At 45.6% G+C, this 20,220-nt stretch overlaps 2 protein-coding genes across 3 annotated transcripts in view; one reads left to right on the top strand and one right to left on the bottom strand.

Annotated features, from left to right (window-relative positions):
- LOC144792883 (paramyosin, short form-like) overlaps positions 1–20,220 on the top strand; it is a 404,104-nt gene that overhangs the window by 320,144 nt on the left and 63,740 nt on the right. The gene's annotated exons all lie outside the window — the stretch shown is intronic.
- The window catches only part of LOC144792929 (uncharacterized), a 40,573-nt gene that overhangs the window by 19,592 nt on the left and 761 nt on the right, over positions 1–20,220 (bottom strand). For both annotated transcript variants that reach the window (XR_013602640.1, XM_078668128.1), the window contains one exon: positions 6,129–6,234. Coding sequence is in view for 1 of the 2 variants with exons in the window: in XM_078668128.1 (XP_078524254.1) it covers positions 6,129–6,234 (106 nt within the window). In the remaining variant the exon portion in view is untranslated. The remainder of the gene's footprint in view (positions 1–6,128; positions 6,235–20,220) is intronic.

Below are 20,220 nucleotides of genomic sequence, written 5' to 3'. Positions count from 1 at the left end.
GGCTTCGAATGAGGCCGTTGCAGGAACAACTGGACGAACAGTGGGCCCAGGCCAAAGGTACCTTCGAGGATCGCATTACCATCACGAGCCATATGAAGGTGGCAATGTCATGGTGGAAGATTCGAAAGAACTTGGATCAAGGCTTGAGCTTCATTCCTCTAGATCACGACTTCGTGATGACAACGGACGCTTCGCTGAAAGGATGGGGTGCGCATCTTCAGGAGCTGGAAATTCAGGGCCTTTGGTCAGACTGGGAAGCTCAGCTTCACATAAACATGTTGGAGCTCAAAGCGGTGTTCCTAGGTCTTCAAGCATTTCTTCCCAGAATACGCCAATCGTCAGTACTGATCCAAACGGACAGCACCACTACCATGTTTTACCTACTAAAGCAGGGCGGTACGAGATCCAAACAACTGTCGACATTGGCGCAAAGAATCTGGAAATGGCTCATAACCAATGGAATTGCAATTCAGGTTCAGCATATTCAGGGAGTCCTCAACACACGGGCGGACGCCCTGAGCCGTACTACCAAGGCGATGCACGAGTGGGAACTACACCACACTCAGGTTCGCCTCTTGTTTCAAAGGTGGGGCACTCCCACATTAGATTTGTTCGCAACGCAAAACAACTCAAAGTGCGTTCAATTCGCGTCCAGATACCATCAACAGGGCTCCAAGGGAAATGCATTCCTCATGGATTGGACAGGAAGGTTTGCATACGCGTTCCCTCCCTTCCCGTTGATACCGCGAATACTGCGCAAAATGAGATTGGAACCGTGCCGGATCATACTGATAGCACCAGCCTGGCCGAGACAGGCGTGGTTTCCAGACCTACTTCTTTTGTCGAGGGGCGAGAAAATCCAGCTCCCGACATTTCAAGACCTCATCTCCATGCAAGAAGGGCAAATTCTGCATCCGAATCTACAATCTCTAAAATTGTCAGCATGGAACCTCACGAGCGGGAGTTTCAAAATCTAGACATTTCACAGGAATGCAGACATGTTCTCTCACAGGCTAGAGCTGTATCAACAAACAAAACATATGCAGCGAAATGGACACGTTTCTGCCATTGGTGCAGCAGACAAAACTTGCATCCGTTTGAAGTACCACCTGAAGGTATCCTCCCTTACCTGCTGTCACTATCTAAGGCAGGTCTGTCGCATGCCTCGGTCAAGGTACACTTGGCAGCAATATCGCGCTTCAGGCGGAAGCCAAATGAACCATCTCTCTGGTCCTCCAGGATAATAAAGGAGTTTATCAAGGGACTTTTTCGGGTTTATCCACCCATCCAACGCCCTCCTGTGCCGTGGCACCTCAACACAGTACTGTCACAGCTTATGAGGCCTCCTTTCGAGCCTATTCACAAGTCAGATTTGCAGTTCCTGTCATGGAAAACGGCCCTCCTTCTCGCCTTAACATCAGCAAGGAGGGTTAGTGAAATCCAGGCCTTTTCAGTGGAGGAACCCTTCTTACAATTTCGCCAAGACAGGGTTATCCTAAGGACAAATCCTACCTTTATTCCCAAGGTGGCAACATCTTTTCACCTCAATGAACCCATTATTTTGCCTACTTTTTTCAGCAATCCTTCATCGGAGGCAGAAAGAGCCTTACATTCTTTAGACATTTCCAGATGCCTAAAGTTCTACATTGAAAGGACAAAAACGTTCCGCAAGTCCAAGCAATTGTTCATTGCTTTTGAAGGGCAAAGGAAGGGTCTTCCTTTGTCAAGACTGAGTATTGCCAGATGGATCTCCGCAGCTATCCTGAAATGTCATGCAAAAGCGGGGAAGCCGCTAGATTCTAAGGTACATGCACATTCCACAAGGAAGATGGCAACTTCGATGGCCTTGTTTGCAGGAGTGGCGCTGCCTGACATCTGCAGAGCAGCAACGTGGAAGAGCGTGCACTCATTTACGAGACACTACTGTCTGGACACTGCGTGGAAAGAGGACACGGCAGTGGGACAAGCTGTTCTGAAACGTCTTTTTCAGTAAGGTATGACATAATGGCATATTCTGTTGTCTATGCAATACTTTGATTTATGTGTCAACATGCATTTATCGTATTTCTTATATTATGATGTGTATTGTTATACCTTTGTCTTACGGCAGAGCTTCCTTTTTTAGTTCTGTCCTGGAAACGCTACTAATTTTGGTGAGCACTGCTTACTACTCTGATACAAGCATGTGAATCTATGAAAGATGTAATACTGGAGAAGGAATTAGTTACTTACCTGTACACTATAGTTCTCCAGTATTATCTTTCATAGATTCACATGCGCCCGCCCGCCTCCCCGTTTCTCAGGCAGATCCTGTTTCTCGGTATTTATCCATGTCTCTCACTCGGGGACGGAAATCTGAGGCAGGAAGCTTCTGCTGGGGAGTGTGAGGGCAGGGCAGCAATGCTGATTGGCTGGCTTTTGGTCCAAACAAAGATATGGTCTGGTTACCAAATAATACAGTCCCTATGGGGATTTTCTATGCAGTTTTTCTTCTCTATGATACTGCTTGGTCATTCTGTTACCGTGAGACTCCCACCATGACGACGGGGAAGATACAAGCATGTGAATCTATGAAAGATAATACTGGAGAACTATAGTGTACAGGTAAGTAACTAATTCCATACCTGGTGCAGGGACTAGGACAGCCTTGCCTCAGTGACTCTCCGGAGGGATCCAGCGGTCAGAAGTGGACTGCTGTCAGTAATTTGTAATGGCAGGACTGGCCTGGGAGTGTGCTCGAGGTCAATGAGCTCACAGTCCCAGCCTGCACCCTTGTCAGGGATCACGCCTGAAGAGAATTAGTATCACAACGTTACTAATTCCTTGGACATGTCAAAAATGCTGATCACCCCCTTCTGTATCTGTCTCTCCTCTTCAAGTAGTTGTCCCTTAAAATGAGAGGGAAGGCTACAGACATTATCCATCATAGAGGACACATTGTTTTATAAGAGGTGCAGGTGGATCTCCTCCAAGATCTCAGTGAAGAGCATTCGTGGGTGTGTAAAGCACTCTTCAAAAATAGGCCCCAATATGAGCAATTATTGCATCCCTTGGTCTCTTCTGACCTCCAGGGACTCTATTTTGAATGCTATAACAGCTCGAAAACGATAGAAGTTCTGAACTAAACTAAATCATTTTATTCCCCTAGTGACCATACCTTTTTTCTAATTTTCAGAACAGGATAACTGTGTGGGATGCCTTGAATATGAAAGATTTTCTTCTCTTTGCAGCGAAGCATGCCCTAGCACTGTACCGATACCCTCACAATAATGCGTATTTATGGTTCATGTACTTCCCTTTATTATCGGAAGTGCACACAAGGTCAAACAAATGTGATGTGGTAATGCTGCCGCTGCTCTGTCATGTCTGCCTGATCATTTTCCAGCTCAGCATGTATCTTGTTTATTTCATGCACGTGCTAGTTTGTAGTGCTGGAATATTTGCAAACATGTACATGTTCTCTATGTGTACTGTGAGTTTGGTATGACAAAGCGTGAAGTTTTATCCAGGCTTTGTCAACATTTTACCTTTCACAGTTTAATCGGCATGTATGCTCAATTAATATAGATCCAGTGCATCGTGTTAATCTTTGATACTGCATATTATCATTTTAATATGATTACGTTGCACCAGTTTGGTAAATTGGGTAATATCGAGCTTGGCATTCTTTTTATTTTCATTTGAAATAATGTTTTTCAGCCTTGAGCACATATGCCCCTGCCGCTCAGGCCTTTACCATGAAATTGCCAGGTAAAGGCATACGTGGGAATGGGATGCGTGGTAAGAGGATGCGTGGTAAGGGGATGCGTGGTAAGGGGATGCCCGGTAAGAGGATGAGTGGTAAGGGGATACCTGGTAAAGGCATTTGTGGTAAGGGGATGCGTGGTAAGGGGATGCGTGGTAAAGGGATGCGTAGTAAAGGGATGCGTTGTAAGGGGATGCGTGGTAAAGGGATGTGTGGTAAAGGCATTCAAGGTAAGGGGATGCCTGGTAAAGTGTGCCTGGTAAAGGCATGCATGGTAAGGGGAGGCGTGGTAAAGTCATGCGTGGTAAGGGCATGCGTGGTAAGGGGATGGGTGGTAAGGGGATGCATGGTAAAGCCATGCGTGGTTAGGGGATGTGTGGTAAAGGCATTCGTGGTATGAGGATGCGTGGTAAGGGGATGCATGGTAAGGGGATGCGTGGTAAGGGGATGCATGGTAAGGGGATGCGTGGCAAAGGAATGCATGGGAATGGGATGCGTGGTAAGGGGATGCGTGGTAAGGGGATGCGTGGTAAAGGCATGCATGGTAAGGGGAGGCGTGGTAAAGGCATACGTGGTAAGGGCATGCGTGGTAAGGGCATGCGTGGTAAGGGGATGGGTGGTAAGGGGATGCATGGTAAAGCCATGCATGGTAAGGGCATGCGTGGTAAGGGGATGCGTGGTAAGGGGATGCATGGTAAGGGGATGCGTGGTAAGAGGATGCATGGTGAAGGCATGCATGGTAAGGGGATGCGTGGTAAGGGGATGTGTGGTAAAGGCATTCGTGGTATGAGGATGCATGGTAAGGGGATGTGTGGTAAGGGGATGCGTGGTAAGGGGATGCATGGTAAGGGGATGCGTGGCAAAGGAATGCATGGGAATGGGATGCGTGGTAAGGGGATGCGTGGTAAGGGGATGCGTGGTAAAGGCATGCATGGTAAGGGGAGGCGTGGTAAAGGCATACGTGGTAAGGGCATGCGTGGTAAGGGCATGCGTGGTAAGGGGATGGGTGGTAAGGGGATGCATGGTAAAGCCATGCATGGTAAGGGCATGCGTGGTAAGGGGATGCGTGGTAAGGGGATGCATGGTAAGGGGATGCGTGGTAAGGGGATGCGTGGTAAGGGGATGCGTGGTAAGAGGATGCGTGGTGAAGGCATGCATGGTAAGGGGATGCGTGGTAAGGGGATGTGTGGTAAAGGCATGCGTGGTAAGTGGATGCGTGGTAAGGGGAGGCGTGGTAAAGGCATGCGTGATAAGGGCATGCGTGGTAAGGGGATGCGTGGTAAAGGCATTCGTGGTAAGGGGATGCATGGTAAGGGGATGTGTGGTAAGGGGATGTGTGGTAATGGCATGCATGGTAAGGGGAGGTGTGGTAAAGGCATGCGTGGTAAGGGGATGCGTGATAAGGGGATGGGTGGTAAGGGGATGCATGGTAAAGCCATGCATGGTAAAGGGATGCGTGGTAAAGGCATGCGTGGTAAGGGGAGGCGTGGTAAGGGCATGCGTGGTAAGGGCATGCATGGTAAGGGGATGCGTGATAAGGGGATGGATGGTAAGGGGATGCATGGTAAGGGGATGCGTGGTAAGGGGAAGCGTGGTAAGGGGATGCGTGGTAAAGGCATGCATGGTAAGGGGATGCGTGGTAAGGGGATGCGTGGTAAAGGCATGCTTAGTAAAGGCATGCGTGGTAAGTGGATGCGTGGTAAGGGGAGGCGTGGTAAAGGCATGCGTGATAAGGGCATGCGTGGTAAGGGGATGCGTGGTAAAGGCATTCGTGGTAAGGGGATGCATGGTAAGGGGATGTGTGGTAAGGGGATGCGAGGTAAGGGGATGCGTGGTAAAGGCATGCATGGTAAGGGGAGGCGTGGTAAAGGCATGCGTGGTAGGGGCATGCGTGGGAAGGGCATGCGTGGTAAGGCGATGTGTGATAAGGGGATGGGTGGTAAGGGGATGCATGGTAAAGCCATGCGTGGTAAGGGGATGCGTGGTAAAGCCATGCGCGGTTAACTCGCATTCATTAGCGCTGCGGGCTGCCTGGTAGAGGCCTGCAGCTGGTTGAGACTTGCCCTCCTCTAAACTACAACCGTTTCCACTCCCACCACTAGTTGATAAGTAGGAAGGACCCACTTTTTAATTCATTCTGAACTGTGAAACGGTACAAATGATTACAAACTGCAAAAACATTTAAAAAATGCACAAATTTGATCTCTCAACTCGACCACTTAAGCAGCACTAAAACCGTCATTGGGTAATGCATTGTGATATATGTGTCATCCTTGCAGGTGTTTGAGCAAAGGAAAGGTTCTAAATAAAAGGTGTATATGTGTTGCCTGTCCAGGTGTCCCAACACCCATCACCCCCGGGACACAAACATAAGATCACTTACACAACAATGCTTGGGCAGCCTCCGGAACAGTATCCGACAGTGACGTATCCGGAGCAAGGGCCAAAGATGACCGGGACAGACCTCTTCACAACTATACAATTGAGATCTATCGAAAAAAACAGAGGTATAACAAATGAGCCCCCACGCGGAAAGAGACATAAACCTTCATTTAAAAGTGAAAGTAGCAGTTTTGGAATCGCCAAGTTCTGTTATCGATCTTGTACAGAGCCATCGGGCGTCAACCACACCTCACGTTTCACCCTTGTGAGGCGGCTATTTCCAGTAGCATGTCTTGTATCATAGTAACAGCTAATATTTATCATGAGCGGTGTAATGTTATATTTACTTACAATAAAATATAGGGCTACGTAATGTGCCGCACAGACGGCTCTCAGCCGAGTCTAATTACGTCCGGCCTCAACATTTGAGTATGTTTATGCGTCACAAGGATGTGGCCTAACGACTAGAATGGTCAATCTCCAACCTGGGGGACCGGGACAGGCTGGTACTCTCAACACCCTGTGGTTCTGGGCCAATCACCTAATCTCCTCGTGCCTAGCAGAAAATGTACGGCTCAATAGCGCTCAGAAGCCCATGTCCAGCTCAGCAATGTAAAGGGTTGGTCGTCATTTTCCTGTCAGTCCTATCCCGAGTAGTTGGGTCGTCTGTAGGGTAGTGAATTGTCCCTATTTAGGTCTCGCCTGCCGATGCGCTTGCGCATTCGAGCTGGCGAGAGATATAGGGGCTTATCCAGAGTTTAACCAAAGTGGCGATTTGATGCGGTGCACGTGCGCTTTTAGGTCAATGGGCAAGCGCAATGAGTTAAATTGCGCGTGCACAGCATCAAATCGCCAGCCATCTGTTCCCCAGCTTGGTGCCGCCAGCAGCTCTTCCCGCTCCGCTCCGCCCCCTGCTGCATCAAAGCGTGCGCTCTGACTCAGCCATTTCTCCTCCCCTTTCAGTTTCACGGCCGCCAGGCCTTGTCTCCTGTTTTTTTTAAACTTTTCTTGTTTACTGTCCCTCCACTTCTTTTTATGCGACTTGTGTCCTGATAAATACAATTACAGTACAATAGTGAAGCTAGCAAAAATAGAAACCTGTGACTTCAGAAACTTTGAATCAGTAATGTGGCATAAAAAAATGTGCTAAAACCATTATTAAAAGGTAGTTAGAAACAGCTGGACAGTCAAATCCGCTGATGGACATTTAAATGCGCTCGTTTGTTGTGGGTCTTTTCTGCTTATTTTTCGTATGATGATGGGAGAAACTGACACAAACACAGTTTTCGTAAACAGTTGTGAAAAGCAGAACGACCGCGGCAAATGTAAGCAAAGTTAACAGGTATGTATTTACCACGAACACAATGACTAAAATTATCGCACCAGTAAGCAATGTTTATATTTATAGGAAATAGTCGCACATTTTCGGTGCGTCCGTCTGGGTTTAGGATATTCAAATAGAAAGCTAAGTAATTACAAAACCAAACGCAAAGGAATAGAGCCAAAGCCAATCAGAATGGGCTGCTCAGTGGCCAATGCTAACAGGCCTGAAGGGCACGAATCAGCGGCTTCCTTACAGACTGCAGCTGCAGCTCTGGCGGCTGCAGGCTGGATGGCATAGTGAGTGGATTGGGGACTGCTACTGCTGCCTGCCCTGCTCTAAACAAGTACTCTGCTGGTAAGTGACACCCTACCGCATCCCCTGTTTCCGTTTTGATTCCTGAGCCTCCCAGGAGTACTTGCGGCTTCTTCATGTTCACGGGTGGGCAGATGTCCCGGCTGCAGGCCTTCTCATTGTCCTCCTACCCCTGTATACCTTGTAGGCTGTGTTATTGTAGCACACTGTTCTGTGATTGGTGGGTGGCAGGATAAGCCTAGGGCTATTGTGACTGCTTGACCAGCGGGTGCCGAGGTGTGAAAGACTGATAAGGGCAATAAATGAATTCGCTTTAGTGCAATGAAATCCAGCTGCATAAATCTGTGTTTTTCTGCTTTGTCGGTTAGTTTCCAGAAAGTTTGGTCAGTTAATTCCGAATGTTTCTGGTCCTTCGGGCTTTGTGGGCAGCCGGATTACTTCATGGGAGGGAGGAAGATGTACATAAATGTATCTGATTTACACCCTCACTTAAGAAGTTTGTAAGATTGACACTTGAAACCCTTGCAGGCCAATAGATGAGATGATTTCTGTTGAACAGAAAGTCCTGAGGAGAGGCACAAGAGATTTGGCCATTTGCTCGTTTTATTTATTTTAGATATCAAGTTATTTATCTTATCTGTAACGTCAGTTTTTTTTACCAAAAATGTTGGTCGTGAAAATGAGCTTGTGTCGCTGTATAACCATGCGACCCATTGGGTCGGGAGAGGAAAAAGGGTGATCTGTGTGTTTCCGTGTCTGCTTATCGTATCCTTCCCTTGAGTTCATGCGGGACAGTGACCATGACAGAAACACTTATTTTTTCCGCCTTATCACTTCCTTTCCAAACGCTTCTGCAGATAAATCAGTGCTGGGCAGTGCTTGTTTTGCAGCGTTCTTTTAAATTGCGTATTTTCTCTACATGGTGATGCATTTCATCCGTTCATGTACAAAGGTTTGGGCTTAACAAGTGAATTATGTATGTTTCCCTGGAGACCTTTGAGATTTTGTGTGAGTATGGGCGGGCGGTAGGGTCGATGATCAGTGCTTCTTGTGAAACCTACATCCTGCCTCCGATAAAGCTGAACATCTGTCGGTCTTATCAGTATCTTCTCAAAGCAAGCGTCAAGCCAGTATTTCGATTGCAGGCTGGTGTCACCGACATTCCGTAAACCGAGGTCGTAATCGTCCTTTCTGCGGCAAGGAACTGGGACGGGGTCTGAAGAAAGTGATGTTATCGCGAATGTTACTTTGGATCGCAAACCGAAGTCAGTTTGACTGGTTCTTTTCGGACTGCTTGGGGGAGGGGAAAAGTGATGTGAATCACGCTTTAGCTAGGAGGACGGGGGTGGGGGGTGAGGGCGGGGGACAGAGAAATGTCTTTTGAAAACATGATTTTGAAGTCTTTGAGCAAAATGACCTGTTTTATAGATTAGGAAAACTGCTCTCCAAACCGAGTGGCTGCTTGGCCATCCGATTGCGGACGTGAATGTTTGGATAGATGTAAATAAAAGCTTTTCCTTTGTTTTGAAAATTCGCTTTCGGTGGAGAGTTGGTCTGGCCGGACGAGAGTCGCGGCTATAGTTCTCCAGAAGCTACCTTACCATTTGTGAACTTCCGCTCTGGGATGCACATACCTTTACCGTGCAATGACCTATTTGTTTCACGAACTCTACTTTTCCTGAGGTACTTCTCTGCTCCCCCCTCCCGTTCTATCCTTAGATGCTCCCCCACCCACTACTCTACATTGTTTTCTCCGAGTCCTCACCCCATCCCTATGCAGCGCCCCACTTTGATCTCTCCACGTGGATCATTACATCTCTCACACCCTTCTCCTCTCCCACCCAGTGCTCCACATTGTCCTCTTTCTTGCCTGTCGTGCTCTCCTCTGGCCAGCACTCAACGTTGCTGCCCCAGGCACGCACTTGGCCTCTCAAAGGCTTAAAAGCTTGAAGGCAATCTGCTTCCCCGTCCCCCTGGTGTTTATGTCTTTTCTCGCTCGCGAATGCGGTTTTTTCCCCTCCCACACTTCCTTTGATGTCCCCGTGGCCTCTGCCTGTCGCCTCTCCGTCCTTCACAGTCAATCAATCAATCAATCAATCAATCACAGACATTTATAGAGCGCACTACTCACCCGTAGGGTCTCAAGGCGCTTGGGGGGGGGGGGCGTGCCGTTACTGCTCGAACAGCCAGGTCTTGAGCTTCTTCCTGAAGGAGAGGTGGTCCTGGGTCAAGCGCAGGTCGGGAGGGAGGGAGTTCCAGGTCTTGGCGGCCAGGTAGGAGAAGGACCTTCCTCCTGTTGTCGCTCTTCGGATGCGTGGGACGGCGGCGAGGGCGTGGCTGGCTGATCGGAGGTGGCGTTTGGGAGCGTAGAAGTTGATTCGGTTGTTGAGGTAGCTCGGGCCTAGATCGTGTAGGGCTTTGTGTGCGTGGGTGAGGAGACGGAAGGTGATTCTTTTGTTGACGGGGAGCCAATGGAGGTCTCTCAGGTGTCCGGAGATGTGGCTGTTTCGTGGGATGTCGAGGATGAGTCTGGCTGAGGCGTTCTGGATCCGCTGGAGTCTCTTCTGGAGCTTGGCGGTGGTTCCGGCGTAGAGGGCGTTGCCGTAGTCCAGTCGGCTGGTGACGAGGGCCTGGGTGACGGTCTTCCTGGTCTCCGTGGGGATCCACCAGAAGATCTTCCGTAGCATGCGCAGGATGTTGAAGCAGCCCCTCTCTGTCATGGAATCTCAAATTTGGGGACTAAATCTTAAAAACAAGCCTGTTCATGTTGACACTTGCAATTAGAATCCTTTCTTTCTTTCCTTTTATCCTTTCTTTCCTTCTTTTCTTTCCTTCCTTTCCTTCCTTTCCTTCCTTCCTTCCTTTCAATCCTTTCTTGCCTTCCTTTTCTTTCTTCCATTCCTTCCTTCCTTTCCATCCTTTTTTGCCTTCCTTTTCTTTCTTCCATTCCTTACTTCCTTTCCTCCCTCCCTTTCATTCCTTTCTTTCTTTCCTTCCTTCCTCACTTCTTCCTTCCTTCTTTCTTTCGTTCTTTCTTTCTTCCCTTCCCTTCCACATTATCACTCAGCACCACCACGGCATCACTCAGTGCAACCACAGCATCACTCAGCGCAACTACAGCATCACTCAGCGCAACCACGGCATCACTCAGTGCAACCACAGCATCACTCAGCGCAACCACAGCATCACTCAGCACCACCACAGCGTCACTTGTTCAAATATGTTCTCTCAATGTTTCAAGCTTTATTACAAATGACACAAAAAAATGTTAAATAATGCTATAGGTGTCACATTTGCAAATTCTATAAATATTGGCATTTACAATAACAAAATTAATACATTTTCTATTATAAAAATATAAACATAACTTAAAAAAATATTGGATTTACAAGACCAATAGCTCCAACTTTTCTAATGCGAGACCTATTGCATTTCCAATGCTTGTTCTAAATAGGGCTCTCACACTGTTCTGATTCCTAGGGGCTGCACTCGATAGGTGGATCCGGGGTATGATGCTGAGAGGCGTCAGATGGCGCCCAAACCGACTTAGCCGTCTCCTCGCCCCTTTAGAGGAGAGAACCCTGCAGGATTCATGATGGCAGAGCCTGGCTGGATCCACCACCTGCACATCTAGACCTGCTGCCCCCTGGCCCCTGGGTACCACTGACAGTCGCCCGCCCTATGTAATGTGGAGCAGCCCCAAAGGAGCAGAGTGAAAACTCCCCTCGTGTCAGGGCAATTTACTGTTTCAGTGGCACAGAGATTCCTGCTTTGGGAATTTGATTGTGTAGAACAAAAACGAGTGGTGAGTAGGTAAAAAACATACACTGTAAGCCCGACACTGGTCCCAGGATGCTTGTTTCCGGTCCAGGGAAGGCATGGCTTGGCAGTTCGGGCTGGACTGTTCCCATGAGGCACAGGGTCAGACTGATTTGCATATGGCCATGTCTTATGTAACATGACGACAGAAACTCCGTGGCTCGGAAACAAATGGCTCGTGCTTCCACATTTAAGCATTTTTGGGACATTCTGTGATTAAAATAAATTCACAAAGTGCAATATGTTTCTAATGTCAATAGCTCATATTGATCGTTAAATAATCATGTGTATCCTTTGGTTGAATTACATAACATAATAAGCTGTAACTGGTCAGTGAAATGCCACACAAATACTAAAGATTGGGATGTTTTGCGCATCCTGGCCACACCTCTAACTCCACCCACTGATCCAATCCTCAGGTTATTCCCGCCCTCTGATTCTCCGCCCACAGTTCCCCTACTTTTTTTCCCCACTTCGACCACTGCTGATAACCCACCGCTGGCGACGGGGTGGGGGGCTAGATCCTTACCTCTCTGAATTTGCACCCCACTTCTCCCCAGGGTCGAGCAATGGCAGGTCAAATTGGGGGGTGCTATTTGTGGGATTTCTTAGCGAGGAGCACCTGATGGGCCGACCAGTCTCCTGGATGCTTCCCCTGAACTGAACTGACCGGTGTTTTACCGGCCCGGTCAGTATGTTTAAGCCCACACCAATAAAACAAGCATTTGCAATGCAATAGGACTCGCATTTACGCCAGACCTATTGCATTGTAAATGGGAGTGCTTTGCGGGCAGGGGGCAAGAAGGCACGAACAAGGGGAGGGGGAAGGGGAACAGAAACCCTCCCTGGGTATTGAAAGGTCTGTAATCATGACGGGGGCGTCCTCTGGCGTGCAGCCGCTGTGGCCTAGATGGCCCTGGTATTATTTACAACAGTTCCTTTGAAAGCAGACTCCCACAACCCCTCATCTCCTCTCAGTGGGCATCACCTGCTAATGTTACACCTTTCACTTTCGCAAATAAATGGATATGATAACGCATCTTAAGTTAAAATACGAGTGTCCCGAGGAATGAGAGGCAGGAGGCAGGAAGTCTTCAGTTTAAAGTAGAGACTTTTATTTAAGTCTTGTAAGCATTTATAACGGACCCACAGCAGAGCCGTCCATCTCAGTAGCAGAGCAGATAAGAATCATAGAATAAGAGTTCTAGAATAGAAGGGATAGAAAGAGTAAGATAGAAATAGAAGAAAGAAGAGAGAGACAGTAAAAGAGAATATTACACATCTTCCCTTTTTTGAGGAATATGAAATAATACATTGAATTAAACAATGTAATGAAATACAACATAAAAGGAAATAAATATTAAGATAAAACAAAATCTTTAAATCGAACAGGTAATTTACAAATCCTTTTTGAGGGTACTTTTGAAGTAGAAACAGAAACCACATCAGAAGCATCAACAACATTTTCGGAAGTTGGGACATCAACAACATTTTCAGAAGTTGGAATGGAGACCACATTTCCTCCCGAAGTAGAAGATGTGGAGGCAACAACATTACAATGCAAATTAGATGATGTAACATTTGAGGAAGAACCAGCAGTTTCAAACAAAATATAATCATCCAAACTCCGAGTAATAGCAGTTTTGTTATAAATCGCAGCTTGCTCTTCAGAAATAGGAACAAGTCTATTCTTGTTCCACCATCTCCCATCATGAAGTAAACAAGAACTGAGACCAACCATTGAAATTTTATAAGGAGATGAAAAAGAAGATTCCCCTTTCTTGATAAGAAAAGATTTCTTGATGAGGAAATACGAACCATAATTAAATTGTGTTAATTTAGCATGTTTGCGAATATCAAAATGATATTTTTGTTTGCTTTGAGCTAAAGCAACAGTTTGACGTAAAAAAACAGCCTTGTCATTACTGGTTATACAACTTGAAGAAGAGCCAGGAGAATGTCGCTCCAACCAAGAAGGAAGAAGCAAAGTGCGACATTTTCTACCTCTTAACAACTCAAAAGGAGTAACATTAGCTGTTGAATGAGGTGAGTTGTGATATGCATTAATCTTGTTTTTAAGAAAAAGATTCACAGCTAATCCAGAGGATAGAGCAGTCTGAACCCCTTCTTTGAGAATACGATTCGCTCTCTCAACAAGTCCATTAGCAGCAGGACTGTACAAAGCTACTTGAACATGTTTGATATCCATGAGTTTTAAGAAATCTTGCATAGAATTTGATACAAAATGAGTACCATTGTCCGTAACAAGCTCTCTTGGCGGACCTTCAGCAGAAAAAACATTTTTAAGGAATTGCAAAACAGAATTGGTCGAGGCTGATTTAACAAAAGAAAAATAAATCCATTTGGAGAAATAATCAATCAGGACCAATAAACATCTTGATGATATAGGTAGTAGATTAAAAGGTCCAGCAAAATCCAAGGCTACTTTTATCCAGGGACCATTAGGTAAAGAAACAGGACGTAGAGGATTTTGTGTCGTCTTCCAAAGTTTGTCAGAGACAACGCATTGAGGACACAAATCAACAAAGGAATGAACTTGGGCATTTAGAGAAGGCCACCAGTAATTTTCTCTCAGTTTCTTACAAGTAGCAGTAACGCCTAAATGTCCTGTGTGTGCAATCAAGATTAATTTATTCCTAAGAGAAATTGGAGGAATAATATAGCCATTCCTAGTGCAAATACCATTTTCTAGTGACAACTCCGAAGAAATTTGTGCAAAAGGTCTTAAATTATGTTGAACATTCCGAATTGGAGTCCATCCCTTGACAATAAAATCAGAACCTTTCATTAAATCATGATCTGTAGAAGTGGCTTCAAACCAATCTTTCTCAGATATGACACCATTGGATGAAGAAGAAACATCCATGGAGGGTACAACACAGTCAAATTCATCAATAACATCATCAGTTGAAGGTAAAGGGAGTCGAGAGAGACAATCCGCGTGGGAATTCTTACCACCTTGGATATATTTAATGGTAAAATTGTATTCCTGTAATTTAGATAAAATGCATACTAGTCGAGCAGAAGCTTTGCCCAAACCATCTCCTTGTAAAAGATAAAGAAGAGGTTTATGATCTGTGTATAATGTAAAAGAATTACCCCAAAGATAAGTTTTAAATTTGGACACAGCCCAAACACAGGCCAAAGCCTCCCTTTCAATTGTCGAATATTTGGACTCCACACTGGATAAGGATCTTGAAGCAAAAGAAATTGTATGATCCTTTCCTAAATTTTGTTGTCCAAAAATTGCACCAAGACCATTCAAACCGGCATCAACAGTAATTGTGCAATGATGCCCATGAACGAATGGACTGAGCGCAGGAGCATTTACAACCAATTTCTTAATATCTTGAAAAGCAGTATTGGCATCATTTGACCAAACAAAACTAGTACCTTTCTTGAGCAGATTCCTCAAAGGCTGGACACAAGTAGAATATTCAGGAACAAAACTAGCATAGTACTCGGAAAGACCCAGGAAAGATCTAAGGGTATCTTTATCAGATGGAGGCGGAGCTTTAACAATAGCCTCAACATTGCAGAATTTAGGTTTAATACCTGCTGGAGTGATGGTATGTCCCAGATAATCAATTTGTTCAACCAGAAATTTGCATTTCTCGGGTTGAACTGTGACCCCTCAAGAGTTTAGGATGGAAAAAACTTTATGTAAAATTTGTAAATGTTCTTCCTTCGTTTCTGTGAAGACAAGAATGTCATCTTGATATGCTTGAACGTTTTTCATGTCAGCAAAAAGAACATCCATGACTTTTTGAAAAACTGAGGCTGCCGAGGCTAAGCCAAACGGCAGCCTGAAAAATTTGTAAGCTCCAAAAGGAGTAACAAATGTGGTGAGGTCTTGAGAATCATTGCTAAGAGACATCTGGTGATATGCAGAACGAAGGTCAATGGTAGAAAAACATTTAGCATGACCAATATTAGCAAGCATTTGCTGTATATGTGGAAGGGGATGACAGTCGACGATAATATTGCGATTTAGAGACCTGAGGTCCACACAAAGATGAAGATCGCCATTTTTCTTTTTTGCAAGAACAATGGGAGATACCCACTGTGATGACACCATCTGCAACAAGTTTCTCCAATTGTTTTTTAAGATCGTCCATGACACTAATAGGGACTGTTCTGAACTTGTGAGTGACTAGTGTAGCATTCGATATGAGTTTGATAACATGTTCAAAACCCTTAATAGTACCAATCCTATCACTAAAGACAGAAGACAATTCTTTTTTAAATAATTCAATAGGAGAAGAAACATTATTAATGGCTAAGATGGGAAGATCTCCTAATACAATTGGATTTTTGTGGCCAGGTTTCAAATATATACCTAACTTCCCTAAGTCTCTCCAACCAACCAAGTCTCTGCCTTTGAGTGCAACGTAAATCTTGGTTTCAGTAGATCTACCAAGAATGTTAAGGGAGCCAATGAAGAAACCAAGAAGATCAATATCTTTGTCGCCAAAGGCTTTGGGACAAATATCAGGGGCTTGTAATGATATGGAGTGACCCCGAATATTGAAAAAGGTAGTGTCAGCCAGTACAGTAATAGGGGCGCCTGAATCAACCATAACTTGTAAAGATTTATTATTAATAAGGGCTTGACACAATGGTTTTTCACAATCAGATGGTTCATCAATAGATAAAAGCATGTTGGAAAAGGTATTTGTGCACTCACGAACAGGATGATCAGAGACTGGGTTGAGAGAAGACTGTACAAGAGACTCTAATTCAACACTATGAATTCTCACATTTTGATTAACATTTTTATAGAAGCGACGAGATTTACAAAATTCCTGGAAATGACCTGTCCTTTTGCATTTACCACATTTTTTAGTTAGAGCAGGACAGGAAGGAAAATTAGCAATGTGGTGTTTAGAACCACACCTAAAACAAAAGCTACTTTTAAAATCTTTGTTAACTTTGATAGCTGAAATGGAGAACTCAGCATTCTCAGAAATATATGAAATAGGTGAATGACCTTCATTTCCAGCTAAAGCTTGAGATGAAACTATGGAACGCTCAATGCTTTTTCCAATATCAATTACTTCTGAAAGAGTTGGATTGCGACAAGTCAACAATCGTTCTTGCAACTTTTTTGAAAAGCAATTAAAAACAAACTGATCTCTTATGTCAGTGTCAGTATAGCTTTCAAATTCACAAGTTGAAGCAAGAACTCGGAGAGCGCCGGTATATTCTTCAACAGTTTCATCACTTCCTTGTTTTCTCTTGAAAAAACTATGTCTTTCTAGCATAACATTTGGCTCATCAGGCTTTTTAGGGCTCGGCCTACGTCACCCCTGCGTCAGCAGGGGGGCGGAGCTCCGAGCTCCTTTTGTTAAGGGCTTTTGAATCGTGCAGGAAAAATTCCTCAGTGCGCGAGCTTTTTCAGTCCTTTTTTTGCCATCTGCATAGTGATTCGTCTTCGCTGTGCTGTCTTTCTAGTAGCCTTCACGCAATAGGCCATGTGTAAATCATTTTGGGCACTTCCGCCATATTCTGTGTGGTTATGCGCGCAGAGGAGTGTTATAAATTTCAATTAGGAGCTGTCAGGGTGCCGCCGTAATAGAATCCAGATGGTCGGGGCGCGTTCACCCGTCTGCAGTGAGTGGCGCGCGTTCGTGCTTGTTCTGTGTCTCGCGTTTCCTCCTTTCATGCAGATCTGTTTTTCTTTACTGACTACAGCTGTGTTTATATAGAGGGTGGCTTCAGTTGTGCAGCAGGTGCAGTGGCACCAGTGTGGTGTAGCTATCACTAGTGGAGCAGGGGCAGTGGTACCAGTGTGTGGTAGCTACCATTGTGCAGCAGGTTCAGTGGCACCAGTGTGGTGTAGCTATCATTAGTGCAGCAGGTGCAGTGGTACCAGTGTGTGGTAGCTACCATAGGTGGAGCAGCTGCAGTGGTAGTGTTGCTTAGCTCAGGTGCAGTGGCACCAGTGTGTGGTAGATGGCGTTGTGTAGCAGGTGTAGTGTTATCAGTGTTACTTAGCTATGATTGTGCAGCAGGTGCAGTGGCACCAGTGTGGCGTAGCTATCATTGGTGCTGCATGTGCAGTGGTACCGCTGAGTGGTAGCTACCATTAGTGGAGCAGTTGCAGTGGTAGTGTTGCTTAGCTATGATTGTGCAGCAGGTGCAGTGGCACCAGTGTTTGGTAGATGGCGTTGTGTAGCAGGTGTAGTGTTATCAGTGTTCCTTAGCTATGATTGTGCAGCAGGTGCAGTGGCACCAGTGTGGCGTAGCTATCATTGGTGCAGCATGTGCAGTGGTACCGGTGAGTGGTAGCTACCATTGGTGGAGCAGGTGCAGTGGTAGTGTTGCTTAGCTATGATTGTGCAGCAGGTGCAGTGGCACCAGTGTGTGGCATAGTTATCATTCGTGGAGCAGGTGAGGTGTTATCAGTGTTACTTAGCTATGATTGCACAGCAGGTGTAGTACCACCAGTGTGGCGTAGCTACCATTGTGCAGTAGGTGCAGTGGCACCAGTGTGGCATAGCACCATAGGTGGAACAGTTGCAGTGGTAGTGTTGCTTAGCTATTATTGTGCAGCAGGTGCAGTGGCACCAGTGTGTGGTAGATGGCGTTGTGTAGCAGGTGTAGTGTTATCAGTGTTACTTAGCTATGATTGTGCAGCAGGTGCAGTGGCACCAGTGTGGCGTAGCTATCATTGGTGCTGCATGTGCAGTGGTACCGGTGAGTGGTAGCTACCATTGGTGGAGCAGGTGCAGTGGTAGTGTTGCTTAGCTATGATTGTGCAGCAGGTGTCAGTGGCACCAGTGTAGCATAGCTATCATTGGTGCAGCATGTGCAGTGGTACCGGTGAGTGGTAGCTACCATTGGTGGAGCAGGTGCAGTGGTAGTGTTGCTTAGCTATGATTGTGCAGCAGGTGCAGTGGTACCAGTGTGTGGTAGATGGCGTTGTGTAGCAGGTGCAGTGTTATCAGTGTTACTTAGCTATGATTGTGCAGCAGGTGCAGTGGCACCAGTGTGGCGTAGCTATCATTGGTGCAGCATGTGCAGTGGTACCGGTGTGGTGTAAGTATATTTGGTGGAGCAGGTGCAGTGGTACCAGTGTGGCGTAGGGGTAGGTACCATTGGTGGAGCAGGTGCAGTGGCACCAGTGCGCCACATTGGTGTAACACACTCACTACCATACACTCACCCCCACAGACTCACCACCACACACTCACCACTACACACACAACCACACACACAACAACACACCACCAGCCGTCAGTGCACGCTTTCACCAGGGCCAAACACCACCAGCCATCAATGCATGCTTTCACGAACCACAAACACTACCAGGCGTACAACACCAGCCGTCAGTGCATTCTTTTACAAGGCGCACTCACCAGCAACCATCATGCACGCTTTCACCAAACACACACACCATCAGCCATCTGTGCACGCTTTTACCAACCACACACCTACCAGCCGTCAGTGCACCCTTCCACCAGGCACACACACCTCCAGGTGGCAGTGCAGTCTTTTACCAAGCACACACACCACCAGCCATCAGTGCATGCATCAATTGTTAACGCATCCACAATTAACTATTGTAGCAATGTCAGTATGGTACACTTTACTTTTAAACATATTCATGTAAAGCACAGCATGCCACCATTGCTACAATTCCAATCTAACTCACATAATTCCACTACACACCACATGCACATACTCCAAAACACATGGCGAAAACACATTGCCATTTACAATGCCATTAGCTCAAACTCAAATAAATCCGAGCCCGATTGCATTTCCAATGCTTGTTTAATTTTGCTTTTGATTCAATTTATAAATTCCACGTGCCATTACCAGAAGGTCTGGGACAGGAAGATAAATTGTTAAAAATTTTCTGCGCTTCAACACCCAAATGATTGTAAAGCAAAGCATTTTTCCCTACAGGTGAATAATCCACTCCATCGATGGCGACAAGGTAATTCTCAAAAATGTTAATCCATTGTTTCCAAACAATTTCAGGTTTTCCTGGTTTGTGTTGGAACGGTGGAGAATGTAAAGCACTTTCTGAAGAAGACATTGTAATATGTTGTACAAGAGTGAATTGTGATGTCACAGAATAACTCTGAAGTTCCAGCAAAATTAGAATGAAAAAATAAATAAATAAATAATGTGGAGAATGTTGAGTCTAATAAGGAAAGACAATAAAGTCTCTTAAAGTTGAGATTATGATGTGATAAGGCACATTCATGAAGTTCCAGAATCTGATAAACTCTAAAAATCTTACTTTCCTGGAAACTTGCTGCTTTGTTAATGACACACTTAAAATTCCACAACAGAATTAAACAAGAATATTCTAAACTCGCTGCTTTGTTAGTGACAGGGTTGAAATTCCACAAAAGAATTATACATGAATGTTCCAAAGGAATAGAGATGCAGTTCTACATCTAGAAGCTGAGTCTGAAAGCTTGTCAGAACCAATGACACACTGAAATGATGCAGATTTTAGTTGCTAGGAGATAAAGACAACCAAGCAATCTCTCACGTGCTGAGAAAACGTTTAAGGAACACTTTTAAATGATGCTTGTAGGCAAAAAGAGTCTCGAGCTGATGTAATGGTTTCCGTTGGTGGAATTTCACTGCCAGTAGA

The sequence above is a fragment of the Lissotriton helveticus genome, chromosome 11, assembly GCF_964261635.1.
Source record: "Lissotriton helveticus chromosome 11, aLisHel1.1, whole genome shotgun sequence".
NCBI classification, from domain to species: Eukaryota; Metazoa; Chordata; class Amphibia; order Caudata; family Salamandridae; genus Lissotriton; species Lissotriton helveticus.
The sequence above is the reverse complement of the archived record's forward strand: the minus strand, read 5'-3'. Positions and strand labels throughout refer to the sequence as shown.